This window comes from Phaethon aethereus, assembly GCF_964289735.1.
Source record: "Phaethon aethereus genome assembly, chromosome: 5".
Lineage (NCBI taxonomy): Eukaryota > Metazoa > Chordata > Aves > Phaethontiformes > Phaethontidae > Phaethon > Phaethon aethereus.
This window is the reverse complement of record NC_138579.1, coordinates 33,975,007-33,998,273: the sequence shown is the minus strand read 5'-3', so window position 1 is coordinate 33,998,273 and position 23,267 is coordinate 33,975,007. Positions and strand designations below refer to the sequence as shown.

Genomic DNA, 23,267 nt, shown 5'->3' with positions numbered 1-23,267 from the left:
CACTGAAGAACATCAAAACAACCATCAGGTGGATCAGGCTGCTAAGATTGAAGTGGCTCAGGTGGATCTGGACTGGCAACATAAGGGTGAATTATTTATAGCTCGGTGGGCCCATGACACCTCAGGCCATCAGGGAAGAGATGCAACATATAGATGGGCTCGGGATCGAGGGGTGGACTTGACCATGGACGCTATTGCACAGGTTATCCATGAATGTGAAACGTGCGCTGCGATCAAACAAGCCAAGCGGTTAAAGCCTCTCTGGTATGAAGGACGATGGTCGAAATATAAATATGGGGAGGCCTGGCAGATTGACTATATCACACTTCCACAAACTCACCAAGGCAAGCGCTATGTGCTTACCATGGTGGAAGCAACCACCGGATGGCTGGAAACATACCCTGTGCCCCATGCCACCGCCCGGAACACTATCCTGGGCCTTGAAAAGCAAGTCTTATGGTGACATGGCACCCCCGAAAGAATTGAGTCAGACAATGGGACTCATTTCCGAAACAACCTCATAGACGCCTGGGCCAAAGAGCACGGCATTGAGTGGGTGTATCATATCCCCTATCATGCACCAGCTTCCGGAAAAATTGAACGATACAACGGACTGTTAAAGACTACACTGAGAGCAATGGGTGACGGGACATTCAAACATTGTATCCCAATGTTTAAACATTTAGCAAAAGCCACCTGGTTAGTCAACACTAGGGGATCTACTAATAGAGCCGGCCCTGCCCAATCAAAACTTCTACGTACTGTAGAAGGGGATAAAGTCCCTGTGGTGCATGTGAGAATTATGCTGGGGAAGACAGTCTGGGTTACTCCCGCCTCAGGCAAAGGCAAACCCGTTCGTGGGACTGTCTTTGCCCAGGGACCTGGGTGCACTTGGTGAGTAATGCGGAAGGATGGGGAAGTCCAATATGTACCTCAAGGAGACTTGATTTTGGGTGAAAATAGTCAATGATTTGAATTGTATTATGTTAATTGCTCAGTATGACATTACTACTATGGCTGCTATCTACCATATCAATGGTATTATAGTAAGAATCACCCAGATTGATGAAGAATGAGCTTCACTGAAACCAAGCAACGTGCAGCAGTGATGAAATCAGAACTGGCTTCAGCAGCTTGCGCCCAACAAATCCCTCGAGATTGACATCTTTGACCTGCAGATCATGGACATGGACCGTGCCAGATGACAATCCAATACCACATACCATCTCCCCTGCCCTGAGAGACTGCTATGATGGATGAAGCCCAGAGTCATGGACCGAATGAACTCCACAGACATTTTGAAGTGATGGCCCCGGACTAAGAAAGTGATATCTATGTGTATATATTAAAAGACAGGAAGAGTAATAGTGAATAATTGGAAGGTATTGAAAAGTATAGGACCCGGGGCATGACGCAAATGGTATGGAATAAGGGGTGGATACTGTCCTGGTTTCAGCCAGGATAGAGCTGGTTTTCCTCACAGAAGCTAGTGTGAGACTATGCTTTGGATTTGGGATGAGGAACTGTTGATAATGTGCTGATGTTTTGGGTTGTTGCTGAGCAGTCAAAGACAGTCCAGCTTCTTGTGCTGGCCTGCCAGCGAGCAGGCTGGGGGTGCACAGGGAGCTGGGAGGGGACACAGCCAGGACAGCTGACCCAGGCTGGCCAAAGAGATATTCCCTACCATCCGACGTCATGCCCAGTACATAAACTGGAGTTGGCCGGGGGGGCGGAAATCGCTGCTCGGGGACGGGCTGTCGATCACCAGGTGGTGAGCAATCGCTGTATTGGGCATCACTTGTTCTTGTACATTCCTTTGTTGGTATTATTATTGTTGTTTCTTTCTCTCTTTCTGTCCTATTAAACTGTGTTTATCTCAACCCACGGGGTTTTTTTTTTAATTCTCTCCCCCGTCCCACTGTGGGAGGGGGAGTGAATGAGCAGTTGCGTGGTGCTTAGTTGCCAAACTACGACAAAGAAAAAGGGCATTTCAAACATTTTTTCCAGCCTTTCAAAGCGTTTTAGACGTGCAAAAAGGGGAAAGACGTCACGAAACCAAGTTGATTCCCTTAAATCCTGTACATTTTGCTTTGGGTTTTTTGTTTGTTTTTTTAAAAAGCAAATGGAAGGAATGAATCTTTGAATGGGTCCATAGTAAGCAGAGAGGCAAGAACAGTCTTTATGAAATCCATTAAGAAAGTAACCAAGACTGAGCTGAAACAGTCTGAAACCATAGGTTATGGGTAAATGCTTACAATAGGAAAAGCAGAACTGTAGAAAGTCACAAATACAAATAACTCTTATGAGATTTTCTCCACTTCATTAAATTTTGAGTCCAAAAGTGATACAAAGCAACAGTACACACCTCTGATTACTCAAGTCTTTAAGACTGAGCTATCTAAATGAATGGTTAATACAACTCTTCACAATAATTCTACTGTTTAGACTGATTCTTTACATCCTGCTCTTCCCCTCCTGACCCTTCCCCCTGGCCAAGAAAAAACTATTTCACATTAGAACAAAAATGTTTTATAGGCTACATCAGTTTCTAGCTAGAAAACAAACAAGTCTCACCTTTGGTTAAGGCTGATACTTATTGCATCATACGGTCTACTATGAACAGAGATCAATACTCCAAGAAGTTGACATATCCAAAGGCAAGCTTGCTTACTTTTTTGGGGTAGAAGAGAGGGACGACGGACATGAAAACTACTTTTAAAATTTAATTTTACAAACAAAACAATATTTGGGAGTCCAACTGTATATAACATGAATACTTCAAGGCTTTATCATTCAGCACACACAGTGGTCTATCAGTTTAGAATCCTTCAAATGCCACTGCACAAGCCATCCCTTTTTCCAATTCCTGACAAATTTCAAAGTATCCCTCCAAGTCTTTGCCAATTTTATGTTCTCCATAGTTGCGGGTGATTTTTGTTCTTTTGCTTTCCAACTACCTTCCATTACAGAACAAACACTGGGTTAAGAACCAGCACTCCCTCAGGCAGATGGTACAGCTGAAGGATGGTTTGTGTGTATTTGTATGCTAAATTTATGTGGGTTAAACTTAAGAAAGCTATTCTTAAAAGAAACTGTGATATCTGAATACAAAAATAACACAGAAGACAAATTATTCCAGAAAGTTCTCTACCTATCTCTTGTTGTTTTCCTTTTAAGTAAATTTAACAAATTTCAGCTGCCAAAAATCTTACCAGATAATGCTTTAGACAACTTTAGATATTCCCAGACACTTGAACAGCCAAGATTTCTTTAGGAATCTGTCATTAATGCAGGTGAACAAACATAATGACTGGAGGCTGAAAGCTTTTGTTTATTTAAGCTTTCAATTTTCATCTCACTCAGGAAAAGCATACTTTGTGCAAATGCTTTGAATGCTTTGTGTAAATGCTTCTCTTGCTGGAAGCAAGAGAATATTCTTTTAACAGTTCTGTTTTCTTCCAAGTCATTGATCCAGTCACAGAAAACTGCTCTTGCCATTACTACTGTGTTCCACAAAGTGTGACAAGAGGCAGAGATTTAAGAAAACGAACACAGCAGGGGCTGATATCATATTACCCATGAAAAGCATTTACTAGTTATTTCATCCAGCAAGAAGTTTATGTTGCAGCTTCCCTTCCAGCTGAGCCTGCCCTCTGAAGACATGTCTGAGGAGACAATACAGAAGGACAATTAGATGCTTAAAGCAATTTTCCAATAGCCATCTACATTTAGGGGATAAAACTATCTAAGGAACTTCACTGTCTGATGCGTATGTTCCACAATATTATAAAGCTATCTCAGACCCCACCCCCTAAAAATTTCACCTAAATGAAGTTTTCTTCAAAACACTAATGCTAGAGAATTTGAGCTGCAGTAGTGTTTTAACTCTATCATTCCCTGAGGCTAGCAAAAGTATACTGTGTGCTGTTGAGCTCTAATGAATACAGCAAAAGAACAACTGACAGGGTGTGCCAGACTTTCTCTATGAAGTTGTTCCAGCTAAACAGTTACTAGAGATTGTTTTAACTTGGACAAACGGGTAGGCTCCTCCCTGATACAAGGTCAACAAAACTTTACATAGTTTATATTCTCTCAGCCTCCCCACCCTTCATATGTTTTTTTTTCCTTCTTGTTAGGATATGCATAATCAGACTACAAAAACCAAGTTACGTAAAAATCTTTATGCAAGTAGGCTGGAAGAAAAACACTGCCTGCTGTAAATGCAGAACAATTGTTTGCGGTAGCATATATACACGCATGCACGAGACCATGACCTTGTTTTTATTACCACAGCTATAAATGTTTATATAGTGCACCAGTGAGGGAGAACTGGACAGAATTAGTTCAAAATTCCCTCCCTATTGTATTTTATAGGTGTCATGCTACTTGATTAGTATCCAAGCTCCTGTGACAGCAGTTTCAATAAACTGGGGGTAACAGGCAAATCACAGCAGAAGATCAGGCATCAGTTCTGATCTGTTCTTTTTCTATTTAACTTGCTTTAAAAAGATTATTTATTGATTAAAATCACAAACAATATATTTAGAGATCAGGACTGCATTATTCATCTTTTTCTTCGTCAATGCAACAATAAGACCTACCTAATGATAAAGAAGCTTGGTGTAATATTCTAATCGGTTTAGCAATTCCTTTGTTAAGCACTTTGTATGTGCTGCTCTGTACTGAAAATTATTTGATAGCACAGTCTTCAAAGGTCAGAAGTATGATGAAAACTTACAGGATTTGACTCCTACAGCTTGGACTACTATAAAAGGAGAAGATTTTAGTCTGATGTTTATCTACTAGAAGAGTCTGTAATACATCAACCACTGGTCAGGCAGAAAAAGAACTTTGGATTTTCTTTACACGCTGATACAACTTCTAAGAGAAGAGCTACACAGCAATTAACAGTAATGCTTTCTGAAGCGCAACTGCAAGGGAACAATCCAGATGCTTTCTGCCCAGTATGATTCAAGTTCAGAAATCTGTAACACAGTGAGTCAGGGTATTATAAATACCATACACCATGAAAACTAAGAAAACTGTTGAAAATTAATCCTACTTCAAAGCAAAACACACCAGTTTTAACAGTCATGGTACCATGAAAATGGTTTCCACCAATGCTAGCAATTAGAGGATACTCACGCAGGTCTTATGTGCTTGGTTGCTATACTTAAACTTGAAGGAACAGTTACCATGAAATATTGTTTAGTATATCCTTACTTCTAGCTCTGCATTTTCACCACATATAAGATAGTACCAAGCCCTGCCAAAAGCCGCACTTGGACAAAGAACAAACATACTGCTTCCAAAGACAGCAGAACATTCAAACATTATAACCTGGCATGAAACCTGATGCAAGCATCTGTCATATTCTGAGCAAATCACCGCAGTGAAATATGCCTCACTCACTGAAGGAAGCGACTGCCAGCTCAAGGAATACAAACCTACACAAGTAATACAACAGCACAAGTAATTCCAACCAATAGATAAAGCACTAAAGAGCCACCATCCTCTTCTGAACATGGAGAAGGGAAAGGAAGTCTGCAACCTAACTACTTTGTGTAAGTCTTCACAGTAATTTTTGGATGCCTCCATGGAAAAGGCTACAAATTCCAATTAATAATCTCATGAAACTTCCTTTACGACCAATGGAGCAACATACAGCTTCTGGTGTAGAACTCCTGTTATACAGTTTTGCAACCAACTTTTTTTATGCATAAAAAGTTATTGCATCAATACAGGCTTCATATTTACAAATATTAAACCTATCACTTTTGATTACTACAAAATCACATCTGACTAAATACACAGATCTGATTTCTCACATTTTCCCATCAAGTTTTTTATGGTTTTGTTTTGCTCATTTTTTTCCCCCCTTTCTCATTTTTCCAAGACAATCTCATTTAGGATTTTGGAAATCTTTCCAAGGAGTCTCTTTATGCATGGAGTGAAAAACAATTCCAAAAGCTCAATTCTGAATAAAACTGAAGGCAACATTAGTAACACAAGTTTCCTGGATCAACACATCATTTTATAAAACTGAAAATGATGCACAATAGTTAACTGTTGAGCTTTATCAGTCTGCTACAATTCTATTCTGAAAAAAAAAAAAAAAGATAAACAGACATATAACCACACACCTTCAGCTTGCAATTTAGAAAATACTTCCTGCATGCAAATTAGATCAAATAGTGTGTTGGGGGAATGCACAGGAGCACACATATATTCTTTCTCCACTTTAAGAAGATTAAAAAGAAAACACTAACCTTAGATGAGATTCTTTCAAACATGCAATTCTGTAGCTTTGCTATAACAAGATACCCTCCTACACAAAATTGTTGTGAAAAAGTACTGGTTACATTAAGTTGAACAACTCAGAGGCAGCAGGGATTGGAGCACCAACATCTATTAAGGGTATTATTCTGAATACAATTAATAAATGTAGCCTACCCACCAAAGAAGTTCATCATTTCCCATCTTCTGTTTTAAATAAATATAAAAAGATCAATAATGAAAAACAGAAGGCTAATCTCTCTCCCACCCAAAAGCTACCAGTTTTTCACTTCCATGATTTGATCACTGGTAAAGTTTTGCAAAGACCCTTACATGACTTCAGATTTTTAAACTCCTTTTATGAAATGGAATTTGGCATTTACTATCATTAAGAGCAACAGTTCGTATTTGGACTCCTAAAACTCCTTTTGAGAACTGTCAAGTTAAAATATCAGAAATACCTAACGAAGACAAAACATGTTCTGATAAAGAAGGGAAAAGAGGCTTGGCTAAGATCTGTGTATTATAAGTAAATGAGGGCAACTATATTTTGACAGTTTAATATGAGCACTGCACTCAAAATATCAACATAATGGCAAATTCACTGAGTTGTGATGCAACAGGGAAGCTGTTTTTGAGACAAGCATTACCCTTGACTGCACTGCCAGTCTTCCAAGCCACAACACAAGGTATGTCTGAGCCACAGTTTCTACAGGCCCTAAGGCTAGCAGCTAGGAGTAGATGGAAGCTTCATACTTATGAATACATTTAATATATGTTTATTTAGACACACATAGGACACTACATGAATGTAATCATGTTAAGCACCAATTCAAAAAAATCAGTGCTCTCCTGTACCCAACTTCATGGTCAATTTAGAGCACTGAATATAGGTCACTGAGCACACAGCATGAGGAGCTGGACATTCATTTGCCCTACAGGTACCTGAATAATTAAACCTTCATCTTAAAGAAGCCATTACCAAGATAGGACAGTGATGGTTACAAACTTCACCCTTGGAAGAAGTGGAAGGAAGCTTGTTTGTTTGTTTGTTTGTTTTCCCGTTCCGGCTTATGGAAAAAAAGGATATGCATTTTCACCACATAATAGCACAAAACTTATGTTATTATTGTTTTAAAAAAACACACAGAAAACCCCAGCTAACGCCTGAACCCAAAGCAACACACATGCATGGTTAGAGGCTCATGGAAGGGAAGACAAGGTCTGAAACATCTTGGGAGCTTCGTTTATTTTTTATTTCTCTTAGAACAGAAAACATCAAGGTTGTAGTGGGCCTTAGTTCACCCCAGAGAATGGCTAATGATATTATGCCTCTGCATATGTAAAATTCTACTAAAAAGTTATTAAACTTTTCTATTAAAAGTTATTTTAAAAATAACTTAGTAACATCTAAATAACTTAAAAAGTTTAACCAAAAGCTTTTGATGATTTTTTTACATTGCTATTTCAAAAGGAGAAGTAAAGGCAGAGTAAACGTCAGAGAATTCCTCCAAACTCCTATGATGGTTCATCTAGGTTAAAAGAAACCCTAGTAAAGAGAAGGTAGGGGTGGTGAAGACATCTCTTTGCTTCAGTCCTATCATTTTTATAATGGATTTTAACTCCACTCAGACTGACTTCCGAAGCAATGTTAATAAGGGGAAAAATGTATCCATCCATGAAAGGCCATAATCATTCTTGCGTTTTTGATGATGTAAACACGTTCTCCAATTGAGAATTTACGTTATGCAGAAATTGCCTTTAGAGTAATCCTTACAGTCAGTAAGGATGGGGGGGTTATTGCACAGCATTTAATGAAGTTTTTGAATTTGATACCATCACTGGAAATAACTTTGCTAAGCCACAAATATAAACACCAACCTAAAACACACTCAGTGGTAAAGAAAATAGAGTAATCGGCCATGTACAACAATCCCAAGACGACCTTATCTCATTCAGAAATAGAACAAATAGAATGATCAAATAAATTTTTTCTAAATTAATGGAGCAAAGCGAAGAAGAAAGTGGAATGAGCCTATTCCACCCTCCAAATATTGGAAGTTTCAAGGCAAAGGCATACATATTGAAAAGGGCACAGTTCTTGACCCTTTTTAATGTTTGACACAGCCTCCTGACTCACTTTAAGGAATTCTCACACATGCCCTTAAATTCCACTGAAGAGCTTACATATTTCAGCTTGTTTTCTGGAAAGTTTCTTCAGTGAATGAAGCATTGCCTCAGATGCGGAAATATGATTTTTCAAGATTGAACCATGGCTAGAAGGACTAAAATCAAGTATCCAAATGTCTTCCACAAGCTCCAATTATTAACTAAGTATTATACAGACAGTGTGCTGTATACACCCAGAAAATTGATTCCCAGATTTTCTAATCTGAAAATACAAACAAAAAAATGGAAATGCAGAAACAAGATACAGCATATATGATATAGCATATAAAGGTCTACAACATTTGTGTATATTTACTTACTTTCTTACAGTTTCTTACAGTAGCTTGTTCATAAGAAAATAGTAGTATTTTTTTTCTCTGTGCTGAAGCTACTCTGAAAAAAATAATCTATGTACTAATGTATTAAATAAAAATCTATCTAGAAGTAAACCCAGTGATCTCTCAGAGCACCTTCTTATCCTAAAGGCAAAACCAGTCACCTTTGCCTTTCCTGACACACTTCCACAGCTTCTTCCCAAAGGTCTCCAATGACATACTACATAACTTTTCAAAGCTAGCTATACCAACATCTTGCTATTCTTACTGTTAAAAAAATAAAAAGGGTTTCCTACGTAGCATCTTCATCCCTGAACTTTATTTTTTACAACTGTAATGTTAGTCTTAATGGTTTCATATGAGCAAAAGTCAACTGAAGTTTTTCATGTTTCTCACGGCCAGAGATTCTTGCTCACACATTTGCACCAGTTCAGCTGCATGAGCACCAGTAAAAAGTTTCAGTGAGCTGCTATGGTCAGCTCACTATCCACAGACACGAACATCAGTGTAGGCACCAGGAAGGCAGAGGCATCAGTCCACAGAAGTCCAAGAATAAACATCAAGAAGTTGCCGTTAAACTCGAACCTAACTGCGCGTGTGGAAACCACAGAATGTTACATCAGTTTAACTCTACCCACACTAGCAAATTGTATCACTTTGACTTAGTCAACATGAATGTAACATGGCACAAAATCTGTGTAGGGTAAATCTCTGAGTAACTGGAAGCAAAAGTAGCCACTGACTCTGCACAATAAGAAGGTTTTAGAACAACCAGTAGCCAATCGAAGAAAGTCTTCAATGAGTCTGTAGTTTGATATTAAAAAAGCCAATAAAGAAAGAATAATACATTTATTTTCTACATTTTCTGCATTGCAGAGTCCTGTCCATTGAATTCTGGAATAGTTTCTGCACTATCGATCAGAAAGTTAGCAGGTGTTTTCATATAAAATGCAAAAGTGTTAGGCAGAGAATTGGTGATGGCAGCCACACTTTTTATACTGATGCGAGTACTCAAGGAACTCTGAGACATAGGAATACTTAACATCCCTCTTCTCTGGGGGACAGAATGTAAGTCTTTACGTTAAAGCCACCACCTGCAACAGGTAGCCCTTGCATTAACTACAGTACCAGAAATATTTTGCCTGATCCCTGATTGAACACACCCATCTATGCCCAGGCGTCCAGCCTGCTGTGCCAGTCTGGGTCCATTAGGCCAAGGAAAGCATCACAACCGGTCTGCAGTTGTCTCTAAAACAGCTGTCCAGGTCAGAGCTTGCAGAAGACTACACCACCATTTGGTACGCATGTTCTTCTGGGATGACTGAATCTCTCAGATCAAACATGTTCTATTTTGCATAAATAATTAAACATTCAATGAAGAGTGACATCTAAGTGGGTCAGACTCAAAGTAAATGCCCTATATCTGACCGTGAACACTGAAGTATCACTCTCACTCCTTAATACAACATTTAAACAGAGGGGAAATACCCTTTCCCACGACCTCTCCCCTCCAAATATGCAGTAATACCTCAATACACCCTATGGGGAGGTGATTAGGTTACAGCATTCTCCTGGAAAACCAGTGGAAAATTAAGTTTACTTTGGTTTCTCATGTCCTGAGAAGGAATCATGATAATCCTCTGCACTATAAGCTCCTGGAAATGGGATGATTTCTTCAACAATATAGAAAATAAACTGGGAGATTGTCACTTCAGTACAGTAGCAAAACTCAAACGGAAAATGAGAACACATTAGGAGAAAACTGAATTCTTTTGATATGAAGCTCCTTCTCACTACCTTCCAATTTTCAGTTCAGCTACTATGCTGAAAACTCAATTGCACTTAACCTGCCCCTGAACTCCCCATGAAATTATGGCTAATTTCTGGCAGCCACATCAAATGACCTTCAAAGGAGCAAGAGATATAGGTCATTCCTGGGTTATATTCTATTCCATGAGCAGCCAGTAGGGGAGGAACAACAAATTCGTTATTTGGAAAAACAACTTCACCATTGGCTCTAGGGGCAAAAGACAGAATACAGCGCTTACGCTGGAAGTATAACCACGTGATATGGTTAGATATCTGCTGAAGTGTGCTGTAAGAGCACAAATGAGGATATTCACAGAACTACTTAAGCTAATAAGGCAAGCCTCTCTCTCTGTGTACGCTTAGAAAGAGAAGCAAAAAACCCAAAACCAAAACCCCAAAACCTTCTGGGGTAACTGCAAATGGCTAAGCAATTTACTGCCTGTCTTTATCAAAAGTCTGTGACATGGTCAATAAGGTTAAACTTTAAAGGGAAGAAAAACCCACCACACTCTTCCCCTGCATGTACATTTTATTTTTATGACTTACTTCTTACAATTTCTTTGCATTTCCTTTTGGCTTTTCTAGCACCATTATTGATAGGGTGTACTTTTGCATAAAAGCCATCCAAAAAAAAACCCCTGAACTGACAATATGTTAATAACGCTATTAAAGTCGTAACCACAGGGGTAAAAAGTTCCATTCCCAGTTTTAAACAACTGTAGCTTTACAATGAAATTGCAAGCTTTCCAGCAGAAGGACTAGAAAGAGCAGCTAAGCCGAGAGTGTTATGACACACAGGAATTCAGGTTCAAAAGGAACCATCTGGTTCATTCAGTTCACTGCAACTGCAACAGATTTTTAGTCCTGAAAGGTCAATGCCACATCCATATGTACAAACTGGAACACTTCCAATGCACTATGACAAATGAAAAACCTTTTTAAATAGTAGAAGTTACTTAAAAAACGTAATGATAGAGTGTCAAAGGAAATAACACACACAGAACTGTGCACAAGCAAATAGGAGACATCACCTGTACCCTGTATTTCTGGTGACTTTTTAAGTATTTTATACTTAATTGAGAGTTCTAAATAAAGCTAAGAACTATTTTTAAAAATTATGTTTCAATTATGTAAGACAATGATGACAAAATTAAAACTTAGATCTGATCCAATAACTATCACTAGGTCTGCTAGTGTGGAGGAGGTGATAAATATCCACTTTCAGCTCTGAATTTCTTGTCTTTTCTCTGTGTTAACATTAAAAAAAAAAAAAATCCCAGTTTTCATCTTCTCTGTTCTGCCTACAGCCACCCCACCTCTGTGTTTCCCATCTGTCTTCTCCTTCCTCGCTGTTCTTCAACTAAATAACTCCCAAAAGATGTCTCTTGGCTCTGCTTGCCAGTCTAACTTGGCCAGCCCCATCACTACAGCAGGCTAGAAGGTTGCAGGTAACCCAGCTGCTCACTTTCCACCAGTCTGGCAAGCGGTCTTGCTACAGCTTTCTTAACATAATCTGTCTCCAGTTTCAGATGATAGGCTTTAGGTACGCATTTGGGAGCATTAATGTGTATTTCCTTCTAACCAATTCAATATTTAGTATTCTCATATAAAAAAACATCCAGTACATTCTTCAAATACAAATTTTAAGGAAGAATCTCCCTTACTCTCCCATCTTGCTCTGTTCAATATTTGGTTCTTTTAATGCTTCACTATCCCATCTCCTTGAGGCCTAAGGGCATTCTCCCTGCTCAGCGTCTCTTATCCATGCTTACAAAAATGCAGATAAACAACGATTATGATATAATGTATTTTGAATTCAACACAGAAAGGAAAACATTTAACCCTGATTATAACAATTCATATAATTTGTCAGTTACAAACTGAGCAGTAAATAAAAGTAGCTATCACAACGGCTGATGTTTAATTTTCTGTATCCTATCTTGAATGAAACAACTAAGCAGGATATTTTATATCCCCAAATATTTATAAGTCCCTTAACAAATCAGTTTCTATGTGTATCCTTTCAACTGAGAAATTCAGTTCTAAACAGTTAATTATCAAATTCCTTTTAGCAAAGGCCAAACTGAGTTAGTCCAAGGAAACTAAGAACAAAGATATTCCAGTCTACATTTACCTAATCCATAGCAAACCTGGGAAAAATGGGACAAGAGTCGGTCCTGGTTTTGCTGCGATAGAATCATAAAATCAGTTTTCTGTTCAGAAAAACTGCATTTCTAAGGAGACTGCAGCACCCATTACTGTGAGAACAAAGTTGACCAGACACCGTTTGAGCTCACGGCCAGCCGTGCTGTGGGGCTCTCCATAGCGACCAAGGCCTCCAGCAGTCTCGAGGCAGCCAAGTGCTAAAGCCAGGAGGAGCGGAGGCCGAGGCAGCTGACCCAGGCTGGGCAAGAGAAGCCTTCCGTACCCCAAACGTCACGCTCACCACGGATGGGGGACTCTGCTGGGCAGGGCTCTCTCCGCAATGGCCGCCACCCCGGGCGGGTCTCGCCCGTCGCTCTGCCCCGAGGCCGGCTCTCCCTGCGCCGGCGCTGCGCTGCTCGCAGGGTTCGACAACCAGTTTCGCTGCTGGGAGCACGCAGCTCGCAACCGCTGTCTGGGCTGAGTACAACTCCACGTGCTTTATATTGCTTTAGCATTGATATTAGTTGTATTGTTTTATTAAGTCTGTTTCTATTTCAACCCGTTTAAACCCACGAGTCTCCTTTTTCCCCATTTTCCCTTTCTCAGCTGAGAGGGTGTTTTTGGAGGATAAAACAAGTGCTTGCGTTTGGTCCAGAGGTGGGCTAAGCCAAGGCAGAGTCAAATGCTGATAAAGGTGTTTCCAAGATAGATGTTGCAACACTCAGCATTAAAGCATGTGTTGCTTAAAATGGGAACTAAAAATCCGAAAGTAGCCACCATTGTGTCTCACTTCATTGTACCAAATCACAGAAAAATGGAAGGTCACCAAGTCTATTCTTGTTATCCCAAGATACAGTTCATCTTAGACCATTTGGGGACACAGCTAAACTGCCATCCCCACATTAATTTACCCTTACTAAAGGAAAACTTTTCCTTTATTTGTAACTTCTTGCTGCAGCTAAAACCTTTATTACTTCACAACCACCAAAACCAGCAAAACCCACAGTTTATCCTTGTCACAATTTCCTCTTACCACAGTGGCAGAAACAGTTGTTCCCGACCCCTTAGATTATTCTTGACTAACTAATTGCACTTGACCCTATTGAATTGCATCATCTTTCTGATCAGACTGCTTGGAACTCCAATATTGCCCTCAAAACCAAACACAGACAGGCAGTCCTCTCCCTGCTCACTTTGCTGTCTACTGAAATTACCAATCATACTGTACATTCCATAATATAAACTATAAACGTATACAAAACAACTGGTCTCAGATCCCTGCAAAACCCCGCTAATAGCAAGCCATGCATGAGGGCTCTCCCAATACAATTACGCAGCTTTTCAGTTCCCACCATACGGTAATTTTATTTAGATCCTGAATGCTTCTCCTTGTCATCCATGACAAACTCTGCTGAAGTCAGGACATTTGCTGTTTCTTCCCTACTCATAATATGTCATCCTGTTGCAGAAAGACATTAGATGCATCTAAGATCATTTAATCTCTTAAAAATCCATGTTGACTACTACACACCAACATGAGGGTGGGGGAGCCAAAGATCACACCTCTAACCCTTCTTCGTGAACATGGGTATCAAACACCTGGGTATTCCAAAACTGACTGCACGGCCCTAGAACAGGGTTACTCTTTAAAATAAGATGACTTTGAAAAAAAAAAAAAATAGACTTACACTTGAAAAATTTAACTGCCAAAGGAAGAAGAGTTGACCTTTGCTTCAAAAGGTTAATGATTTGAGCATTTCTTTAAAAGGTGGAAGACCTAGATTCAGTTTCCCCTGCAACCTGAGAGGACTGAAACTTGCAATCCTTACATTCAAAAAGAGTATCCCAACAACAAGTCTAGGAAACAGCCTTGCAAAATCAATTTTTAAAACCTTCCTTGAAACTCTCTATATGGGGAGAACTACAAGCAGCACACTCAGCTGGAAATGAGAATTCTTCTGTTTGTTGTATGGGATAAATACTAATAGCCTTAAGCATGTGGTTTTGCAAGATTAAAGATATAAGCACCATAATTCTCTGGTTACATTATTAAGATTCAAGTCACCCAGCTCCTTATGGCTACAGATAAAAGCTAATCAGTTAATCAAAGATAAACCAAAACAGATAACTGTATGTCAAAATCATTAATCTTACCTGACAGGCAGATGTATGTTAAATATTCACCCTGACCCCCAGTAGCTAGGAAAGGAATCTTTTTTTTTGTCCTTCTTTTCACTTGGACAGCTCCAAGCATCCTTTCATCATGTGGGGCAAAAATTTCTTTGCTGATTGCAGATTTGGCATTCATTGTAGATCACAGATATAGCAAACTGCTACTCCCTAAAAATAAAATCAGAAATTAAAAAAAAAATATTAGAAACTCCCAAGTTATGTGAAAGTCCAGCTAAATTACACGGGCATTAGCAGCTCTGACCTTCAAATGAAGTTTTTAATTACGCAAAGAGTTTAGAAGATAATTTCATGCACTTAAAGGCAGAATTTTCAAAGTGTCTAAGAACCACCACTTAAGTTGTTCTCCACACTTCTTAAATTATTTTCAACTAGCTTAGCTTATTTTAGGCAGAAGCTGTCCACGCTGGCACTTCAGTATGATGCAAAAAACTTCTCAGAGGGACACCCTGTAACTTCATGCTGCATAAAAGCTTCATTAATTCCCTCTCTGGTAACTGGAGGGAAGCTCATCTGTCCCACATAGACAGGGAAAGCACTGCAAGGGCATAGGGAAGGAACACTGTGATTGAGTTCATCAGGGTCCTCTCTTGAGCTTGGTTGTGCCAGCAGACAAGTCACATTCACAGAAGATACAGAAAGCTTTAGACTCTGTAAGACCGTTCCTTCAGAAGCACTGCTCTTGATGACAGTACTTGATTAAGCAGCTCCTGCACCTCTTGCAGCCTTAGCATCTTATTGCCTCAACTCCTCTATAATTACCAACTGGGCAAATGCACAGAAACAGTGTCAGAGAAGCCATTCGGGTTCACACAGACAAAGCCACACCTCCTCGTTCCTGCTAAGTAATTTTGACCCAGGTCAGATCCTCCATGTGTTTCATAAGAAAATAGCACAATCAACTTAGGAGACACATCTGGAGACAGGAAAAAAAAAAAAAAAATAGAGAACAGGGAGGGATAAGGAGGGGAGCTGCTTATTCAGGTGTGTCCAGCAAAAGAAAGGTTGATCTAACCATGACTTACAGAGGAGCCTAACTAAAGGAGAAAGAACTCAGTTACAGAGGGGATATTAACAGGCTCTTTAGCTAGACAGCACCACAGTTATAACGCCAATTAGTTCTGCCCTGAAATCTGTTGATAAGTATATAGGTCCCACTGACAGAGACTGCCAAATGCCCCCTTTCAAATACAATGATGCTCCAATACACATACATTATGTTCCACATCTCCATATTATTAAGACTTTCAAACCCACAGATCTTTTTTGACATCCTTAGCCTTCTATGAGTAAGATCATCTTCAGGTCTCAACTACCGAAGACAGAAATTCTGCCTGTGGGATAATTTGGTATTTGCCACAATTTAACTATTAGAAAACATAAGATAAATTCCAGTAAAATTAGATTATGAAGCCAAAAGTCACGGTTCCATTATTTTTAGCATGCTTACTATTAGCAAAGTAATTGTCTTACTTTCAGTCTCAACATTTTGTTGGCACTTATTTACGACATTCCCTTGAAAGACAGACAGAAGCTGTATTCATGGAGGTGTAAGAGCATGCAAATTAGTCCAAATCAAAGTCACCACCTGTTTATTTTGGGACACAAATAGAATCCTTTGCCAAAATAATCCGTAGTAGTATACTTCAGTTAACCAATACAGAGGCATGCAAATTCTGACAAGTTTTAGCATTATCTTATTCTACATGCACCTTTACAAAAATCAATTTCATTTAAAAAAAGGCCCCATCAAAGGAAAAATCCAGACCAAAGGAAGAAAGAATGTGCAGCTCGTGAAAAGATGTGATTTTATAACTCCTGCCATGTAAGTTACCTATCCTTTAACAACAAATATATCAACATGAAAAAAGAATCAAAAGAATAAATTTACTTGCTAGTTACTTAGAAATCTTGTTTTCACATTCATGTTCATTATACCACAATTTTCTCCTTTTCTGTGTTATGAAAATATTTGCAATATATCTTATATCAGCATATGAGCTGCTGGCAGTTTATGATTAGTTTTTGGGGTTGGTGGGCGTTTTTGGAGGGTTTTTTTGTTTATTTTTTAATTTCAAGGCCACTATCAATGACTATGGGTTCAATCACACAGACCTCCTTCTGACTGAGATAAAAGACTGATAATCTTTGCAAAAATAACTTCAGTCTCAGACCTTCACATACTTAAAGAATTTTCAATAAATAGCTTATTGGGAAAACACACACAAATGCTGTCAGGTAAAAATATAGCTGAGTCACAGCCAACTGAAAAAGTGTCCTCCACTTTGCAACAATCTGATGCTGTTAATTCTGCAGCTGAGTTACTGAATAGATGTTCAGACATTTTCTTGAGGTTTGAAAACTGCAAAATAAAGTGTGATTTCAAAGATATACTCAGTGATGTAAAGGCTCCCTAGCTTGAGAAAGGATGCAAGTCTTCCCTACCTACAATTGGTGTAGCAGAAAATGTTATTGATTTATAGCTTCAAAACTTTCATATAGTACTTCAAGATTTCCTTTAAGGATATTACAAGCAATAGGTCTCACTCTACATAGCTGCATTTGGTAAGACTCTGCTGAACAGGAGGCAAGCCAAATGAACAAGAGACACTATCCAAATTCTATTTCATGGATTTCCCAAATCATTTTGCTCCCTATGCGCACTGCAGCTTAACAGCATGAAACTAGAATGACTGCCACATAGACAATACCCAAAAATAAATGCAAAACCTAGGAGATTTAATTAACATACCTCTCTACGTATACACACATCTGTCTCTTAATGCAAGAGCTTTTATGCACAAACAACATACAAATCCAACTCTAAATAAAGCATAGCTCAACAGAATATCCCAAGACAGATTAAATCTCCTGTTTCAGTAGAGACACAAGAAGACACAACACAGAACAATCAAATATTGCAGTTTATTGCTGCATGTTGTTATTTGCTTTGTGATTAAGCTGACTGCAAAGACATCCACCAGAAGTTGTACACAGACAGATGCTGTAGACACCAAATGTTGTAACTGGAACCTCCGACTAACGCATGCGCTCCCGGCCTAGGAGGTTGTGATCCTTCTGTTCCCAATACTTGGTTTACAACAGCCTGAGATGCCAGAATTAGCCAGTTAATCTAATGCAGTGTTACTTGATATGATTGCTGAATCTCATGTGGAAATGGACACTTGCACAAACCACAAAAATCTATTTAAAAAAGAAAACTAACTGTGCCTGCAAACAGACTACTGAGATTGAGCTGTCAGTGCAGTTTGGATGAAGATGTTTTTCACAGGTCAAAAAAATCAGCAGCTGGGTTTAAATAAGCTACCTTCTCCATATTTACTGGTGAACCTATGGGAGTTGGACACAATGATCCTTCATGGGTCCCTTTCAAATTGAGATATTCTATGAAAAGCAAAGGTTATATTAAAGTCTTAATTAAGTAAAACATTCCAGCACTAGACTTTTTCAAAAGTGGGTGTAATGGAATCTTTTTGTTAGTCTTACTGAAAAATATGGAAGACTTGCTCAAGGAACATGAGTAAGTCTCAATTTTTCCTGTTCTCCAGCAAAAACACTTCTTTTCAGCTAAAAAAAAAAAAGCTAGCAGTACATGCAAAACTTCATGTAGTACATGCAGATTTCTTTACACAGTAATGTTTGTTCTTGGTGCGCATTCCAGGACAAATTCAAACCAGCAGTTTCCATTCATGGCCCATGTGGACTCACACACTTCGGAATGCAGTTTCCCCCGTGCTCAAATATAAAATGCCTTAAGAGTTGAAACTTTTACTGGAGGATCTCTGAGCACTCCGAGACAGTGCATTACTGTTCACAACGTTTACCCCTCTGCGGCAAGAGGGATTGAAACGTTTCAGTGAATGTAAAGAGCCTTTAAAGAGAGCCTGCATTTCCTGCCTCACATGCTTTGTTCTATGTACTTCATTCCACTCAAATTATTATAATTAAGCTTTTGGCTGAACAAAGAAAATTCCATTTTCCTCCTGCAGATTTTCACTCCAGCCATCACAGTGTTATGGAAGAGGATGTCAACATTTACACCGCGCCCCCCCCCCCCCCAGCACTCAGCAGAAACACCCAAGACGGATGATTCCTGTGCAGGTTCGAACTAGTGCCCATAACACACTGTCCATTTGCATCTCCTCAGACCTTTCTCTTCTGCAGCTCTTCTCCATGATATTTCTATCACTATAACCTCCTCCTAGGAACAGCTGTCCATTCCTCTATATGTATGAGCATAAGGGCACTGGGATTAAAGGTAATTTCTAAAAAATAAATTAAATAAACCCAAGACATCTAAGCTGATACCTTCACAGATCACACACATTCAGTTAAAAAAAAAAAACAACAAAAACTTGGACTGTTTTCTGGTTAGCTAGAATCCCAGACTGTTTTCAGGCAGAGAGCCAGCAAGCGGCTGACTTATCTTTACATCCAGATGTTTTATAGGACCATGCAAGTTAAGTGAAAAACAGGAGATTTACAGTATCTTTGCTGAGGTACTGGTACACAGAAGGAACTGGGGAAACTAATCCTCAGCATGCAGAATTTAAATAGTAGTAAATTAGCAAGGAGAAATTAAATAAGAAGCAAGAGAAGGATGAGCAAGTAATGTTTTCCAAAAAAAGAAAATATGTTCAGTATGTTAAGTCTCACTGTTTTCAAGGATCTTTAGTTTAATCACAAACAGGGATGGGCTCACTCAACAGGCTAACCACTGAAATGCTGCCTGCAGTATGAAACCATCTGAGCAACCATCACTGGGCTGCACTGGTAGCTTTAGCAAGCACTCAAATCTGCTTTTAATAAAGCCACCAGCCCAACAGAGGACATCTACTTTAGGAAATCACCGCAAGACACCATTATTAAATGGTATGTGTGATTCTTCTGCTATTGTGATAATTGTCTGGTATTTACTTGCTGGAAGTGTTGAGGCTACATATTTGATCATTACCATTCATCAAAATTCTGTATTTGTTGGTGTCTCAAACAAATAGCTAGTACAACTTTGGAGAAGAACAAAATCATTGCTGAACCAAGGCAAATAATTTATAAATCCTTAAAAAGCAAATTTTAGAACATAAAATTTCTAAAGTTGGTTTGCAATAGATTTAAGCTTAACTCTATCCTAAGAATAACACCTAGTTTAATTAGCTCTGCGAACAGGGATTAAACCAGTAGATCAACCCTACTCTGAAACAGTCGAAGTAAAGTCTTTAAAAGGCTTGAACATAACAAGAAGACCAGAATATCCTGTCATCCTTCTACTAGCAAAATCTAACTTTGTTTGATAGATTTTTATTTAAATTAGGACAATAGTGGCAGCCACTGTACAGGCCAGAAGAGTTCTATTACATCCTACTAACATGAGTTCGTGACTTTTAAAAGTATTTACTGGAAAAAAGTAATCACTGTCTGGAGTTATTTGTAGCCACTCACATTTCCAATTCATTTTTTCAAATAAGCTTTCAGTGATGATTGGTTCATTTGAATATATAAAGAAAACATCAATTCTAAAATACAAAAATTATGAAATTGTAACCAGTGTTTGTGGCAATTCAAAATAGAAACAAGAAACATATTTTTACTTATGTGTATAACTAAAAACTAAACTGCCCAATCAAACTGAACTGGACATAAGCAGACTTCAGAGAGCAGTGGCTCCTAAATCTAAAAATTTGAGTCTTTCTTGCAGTGAAGTGACTGTTTACTTTAAGTGGAGCCTACAGAGGCTTTATATTGTAGCCCACCTGATCAAAGACCAACATTTGGCAGAATGTACCGTAAGTTGGAAATACAAACATTCTTCACTTTGTTATTAACCAAGCTATGGTTTGGTTACAGGGATTTAACAGTGTTCCAGCACTGTTTACTGACCCCTTAAAGCAGCCTGGTTTGAATGATCTATGAATATCTCAAAAGACTCACAGGATGAGAAAAAAGAATGGGAACCATACTTTGTGGTCTGAGAACACGTGATGTTTTCAGTCAAGAAGAAAAAAAAAAAAAAGAAAAAAGAAGAGGGGTGCAGTGAACAGTAGTAATATGTTGAAGTCAGACAGAAGCAGTAAGTGCCTAAATATTGATGTTTGACATGTTTCTTCACCTGAGGCAGGCAGTCTGAGGCCTTCAGCAATTCCTACAACCTTTCATCCCAAAGGAAAGTGATCCAAGTTCTGTGCAAGTTGTATGTACCTATGGATCTAAAGAGATCGAGTACATTAAGAGCTCTGAGTGGAATACATATTTATAAAGAAGTGATAAAAAAAAGGATGCAGAACAGAAAAGTACCTTTGAGTTTACATCATCCAGTGCCTCAATCTGGCAGATCATAACACAATCCTTGTAAAAAGAACAAAGTTCACCTGCAAGTTTTGTTTACCTCCCTCCATCACCCCCAAAAAAACGCAAACATCTACTTACAATGACAGATTATCAGGGACATCACAGAAATCCCACAAGTGGGTAAATGAGAACCAGTCCGCCTTCATGTAGAAGACAGAGCAGCTGTTTTCATTCCTGCACTCTGCTGTAGTACCAGTGTATTACTGCTGAGAGTGAGAGGCTCACATACAGCATCGTGGTAACCAGCACCCTTACTTCCTCAAGCCAGATGGTAGCCACAGCAGAAGATGCAACATCATTTGGTTCTTTTGAGACTCTGTGGCCCCAAATTCCCCCCTCAAAAGGTACAGAAAATTAAGTAGGAGGCAGTACAAGAAGGCACAAAAGAGGCATATTGATGGATGGGTTACTGTATATTCCAGGTCAAAAAATGTTTTCTTGTTCTGACAAGAACACAGCAATTCCAGATATAGCAGCTAATGTTAACAGTATGGTGGGGCCCAGCTAAAAACTTTGCTCAAAAGAGGATGTTACTTCTGAAGTGAATTTACAGTACTGCAAGCTGGAAAAAAACAACTGAAATATAAGATGTTTAACATTTCTGTGCTGGAATGCTGTGTGTGAATGGCTGCAGGCAACTAAGGAGAAGACTGCTTTAAACAAGCATGCAGGAAAACAACCATGCAATCAAGAAATGCAGCAAATTAAAATGAATTGCTGCTTATGTTTTCATAGCATTTCGGATCAAGACTACACTCATAAGAAGTTAATAAAATAAGGCAAGAATCTGTAGACCCTGCAGACATTCATCCTTTACGCATTTTTTCAACAGCCAAGAGCAGCGTTCCCTAAACACGTGTCCTGGTTTTGCTGAGATAGAATCATAAAATCAATTTTCTGTTTAGGAAAGTCTAAGATGACTGCAGCACCCGTTACTGTGAGAACAAAGTTGACCAGACACCGTTCGAGCTCATGGCCAGCCATGCTGTGGGGCTCTCCATAGCGATCAAGGCCTCCAGCAGTGCTTTATATTGCTTTAGCATTGATATTAGTTGTATTTGTTTACTAAGTCTGTTTCTATTTCAACCCACGAGTTTCCTTTTTTCCCCATTTTCCCATTCGCGGAGGAGATGGGGTTTTTGGGGGGCAGAGCAAGCGCTAGTGTTCAGTCCGGAGGTAGGCTAGACCAAGACAACACGCTTTCCCCCAGACCTGTGCCAACAGCTGGGGATGCTGCTGGGAGAGGCCCCGGGGGAGGGAAAGGCACCTCAGCAGAAGGTGGAGAGGCCCTGGCAGGGCTGTACCGAGTGAAGAACAACAGCTGGGACCCACACGGAGAGGTTCTCATTAGAAAAGACCCAAAATCTGAAAGTTTTTATTCTTTGAGAATGTCTGAATTTTAAAATAAGGATGGACAACACCACATTGAGCAGCACCATCCAAATAACGGAACTGTTTACTGAAAGGCAACCGGGAACGGCTTGGGAAGACTGCCACTTGGAGTCATCTTTTTGAAATGGGAACGTTTTGAATCTCACAAAGGGATTCACAGAGGAACTGAGGAGCTGACGGGTGTTGTAACAAAGCCCCCGAGAGACGCCATTTGCATTTGTGGAAAGCTGTGTTTACTACTTCAGGACACTGGGACATTCGCAGCAGTAAGAACTACTATTTCTGCATAGCAACACTGAAAATCATAGCCTTAAGAAGTCAGCTTAATTCTTGACGTCTAAAAATACATAACGGATAGTAAGACCAGTTATTACATCCACCATTAGACTTTTAGTTGCAGGCTGAACTACCACAGTTTCTTCTGTCATTCCTCACAGACTTCTTGTTCCAGACACCTCACCTCGCTAAGACTCTTTCCCATTGGCCTACAACTTTTGGGAAATGCAATCCTCAAATCTGGACTCACAGCTTCATTGATGGCACCAGATTCAACTGGAAGAACTGCTTGGTCGGTCACTGGAACAG

The 23,267-nt window shown here is 39.3% G+C and overlaps 1 protein-coding gene across 3 annotated transcripts in view; it reads right to left on the bottom strand.

The window, feature by feature from the left end:
* STXBP6 (syntaxin binding protein 6) overlaps positions 1–15,424 on the bottom strand; it is a gene marked incomplete at its 3' end in the record, with an annotated part of 83,186 nt that extends 67,762 nt beyond the window's left edge. For all 3 annotated transcript variants that reach the window (XM_082001042.1, XM_082001043.1, XM_082001044.1), the window contains exon 1: positions 14,889–15,424. In XM_082001042.1, the coding sequence (XP_081857168.1) occupies positions 14,889–15,042 (154 nt within the window). In that variant the 5' untranslated portion in view covers positions 15,043–15,424. The remainder of the gene's footprint in view (positions 1–14,888) is intronic.
* Between the last annotated feature and the right edge of the window lie 7,843 nt (positions 15,425–23,267).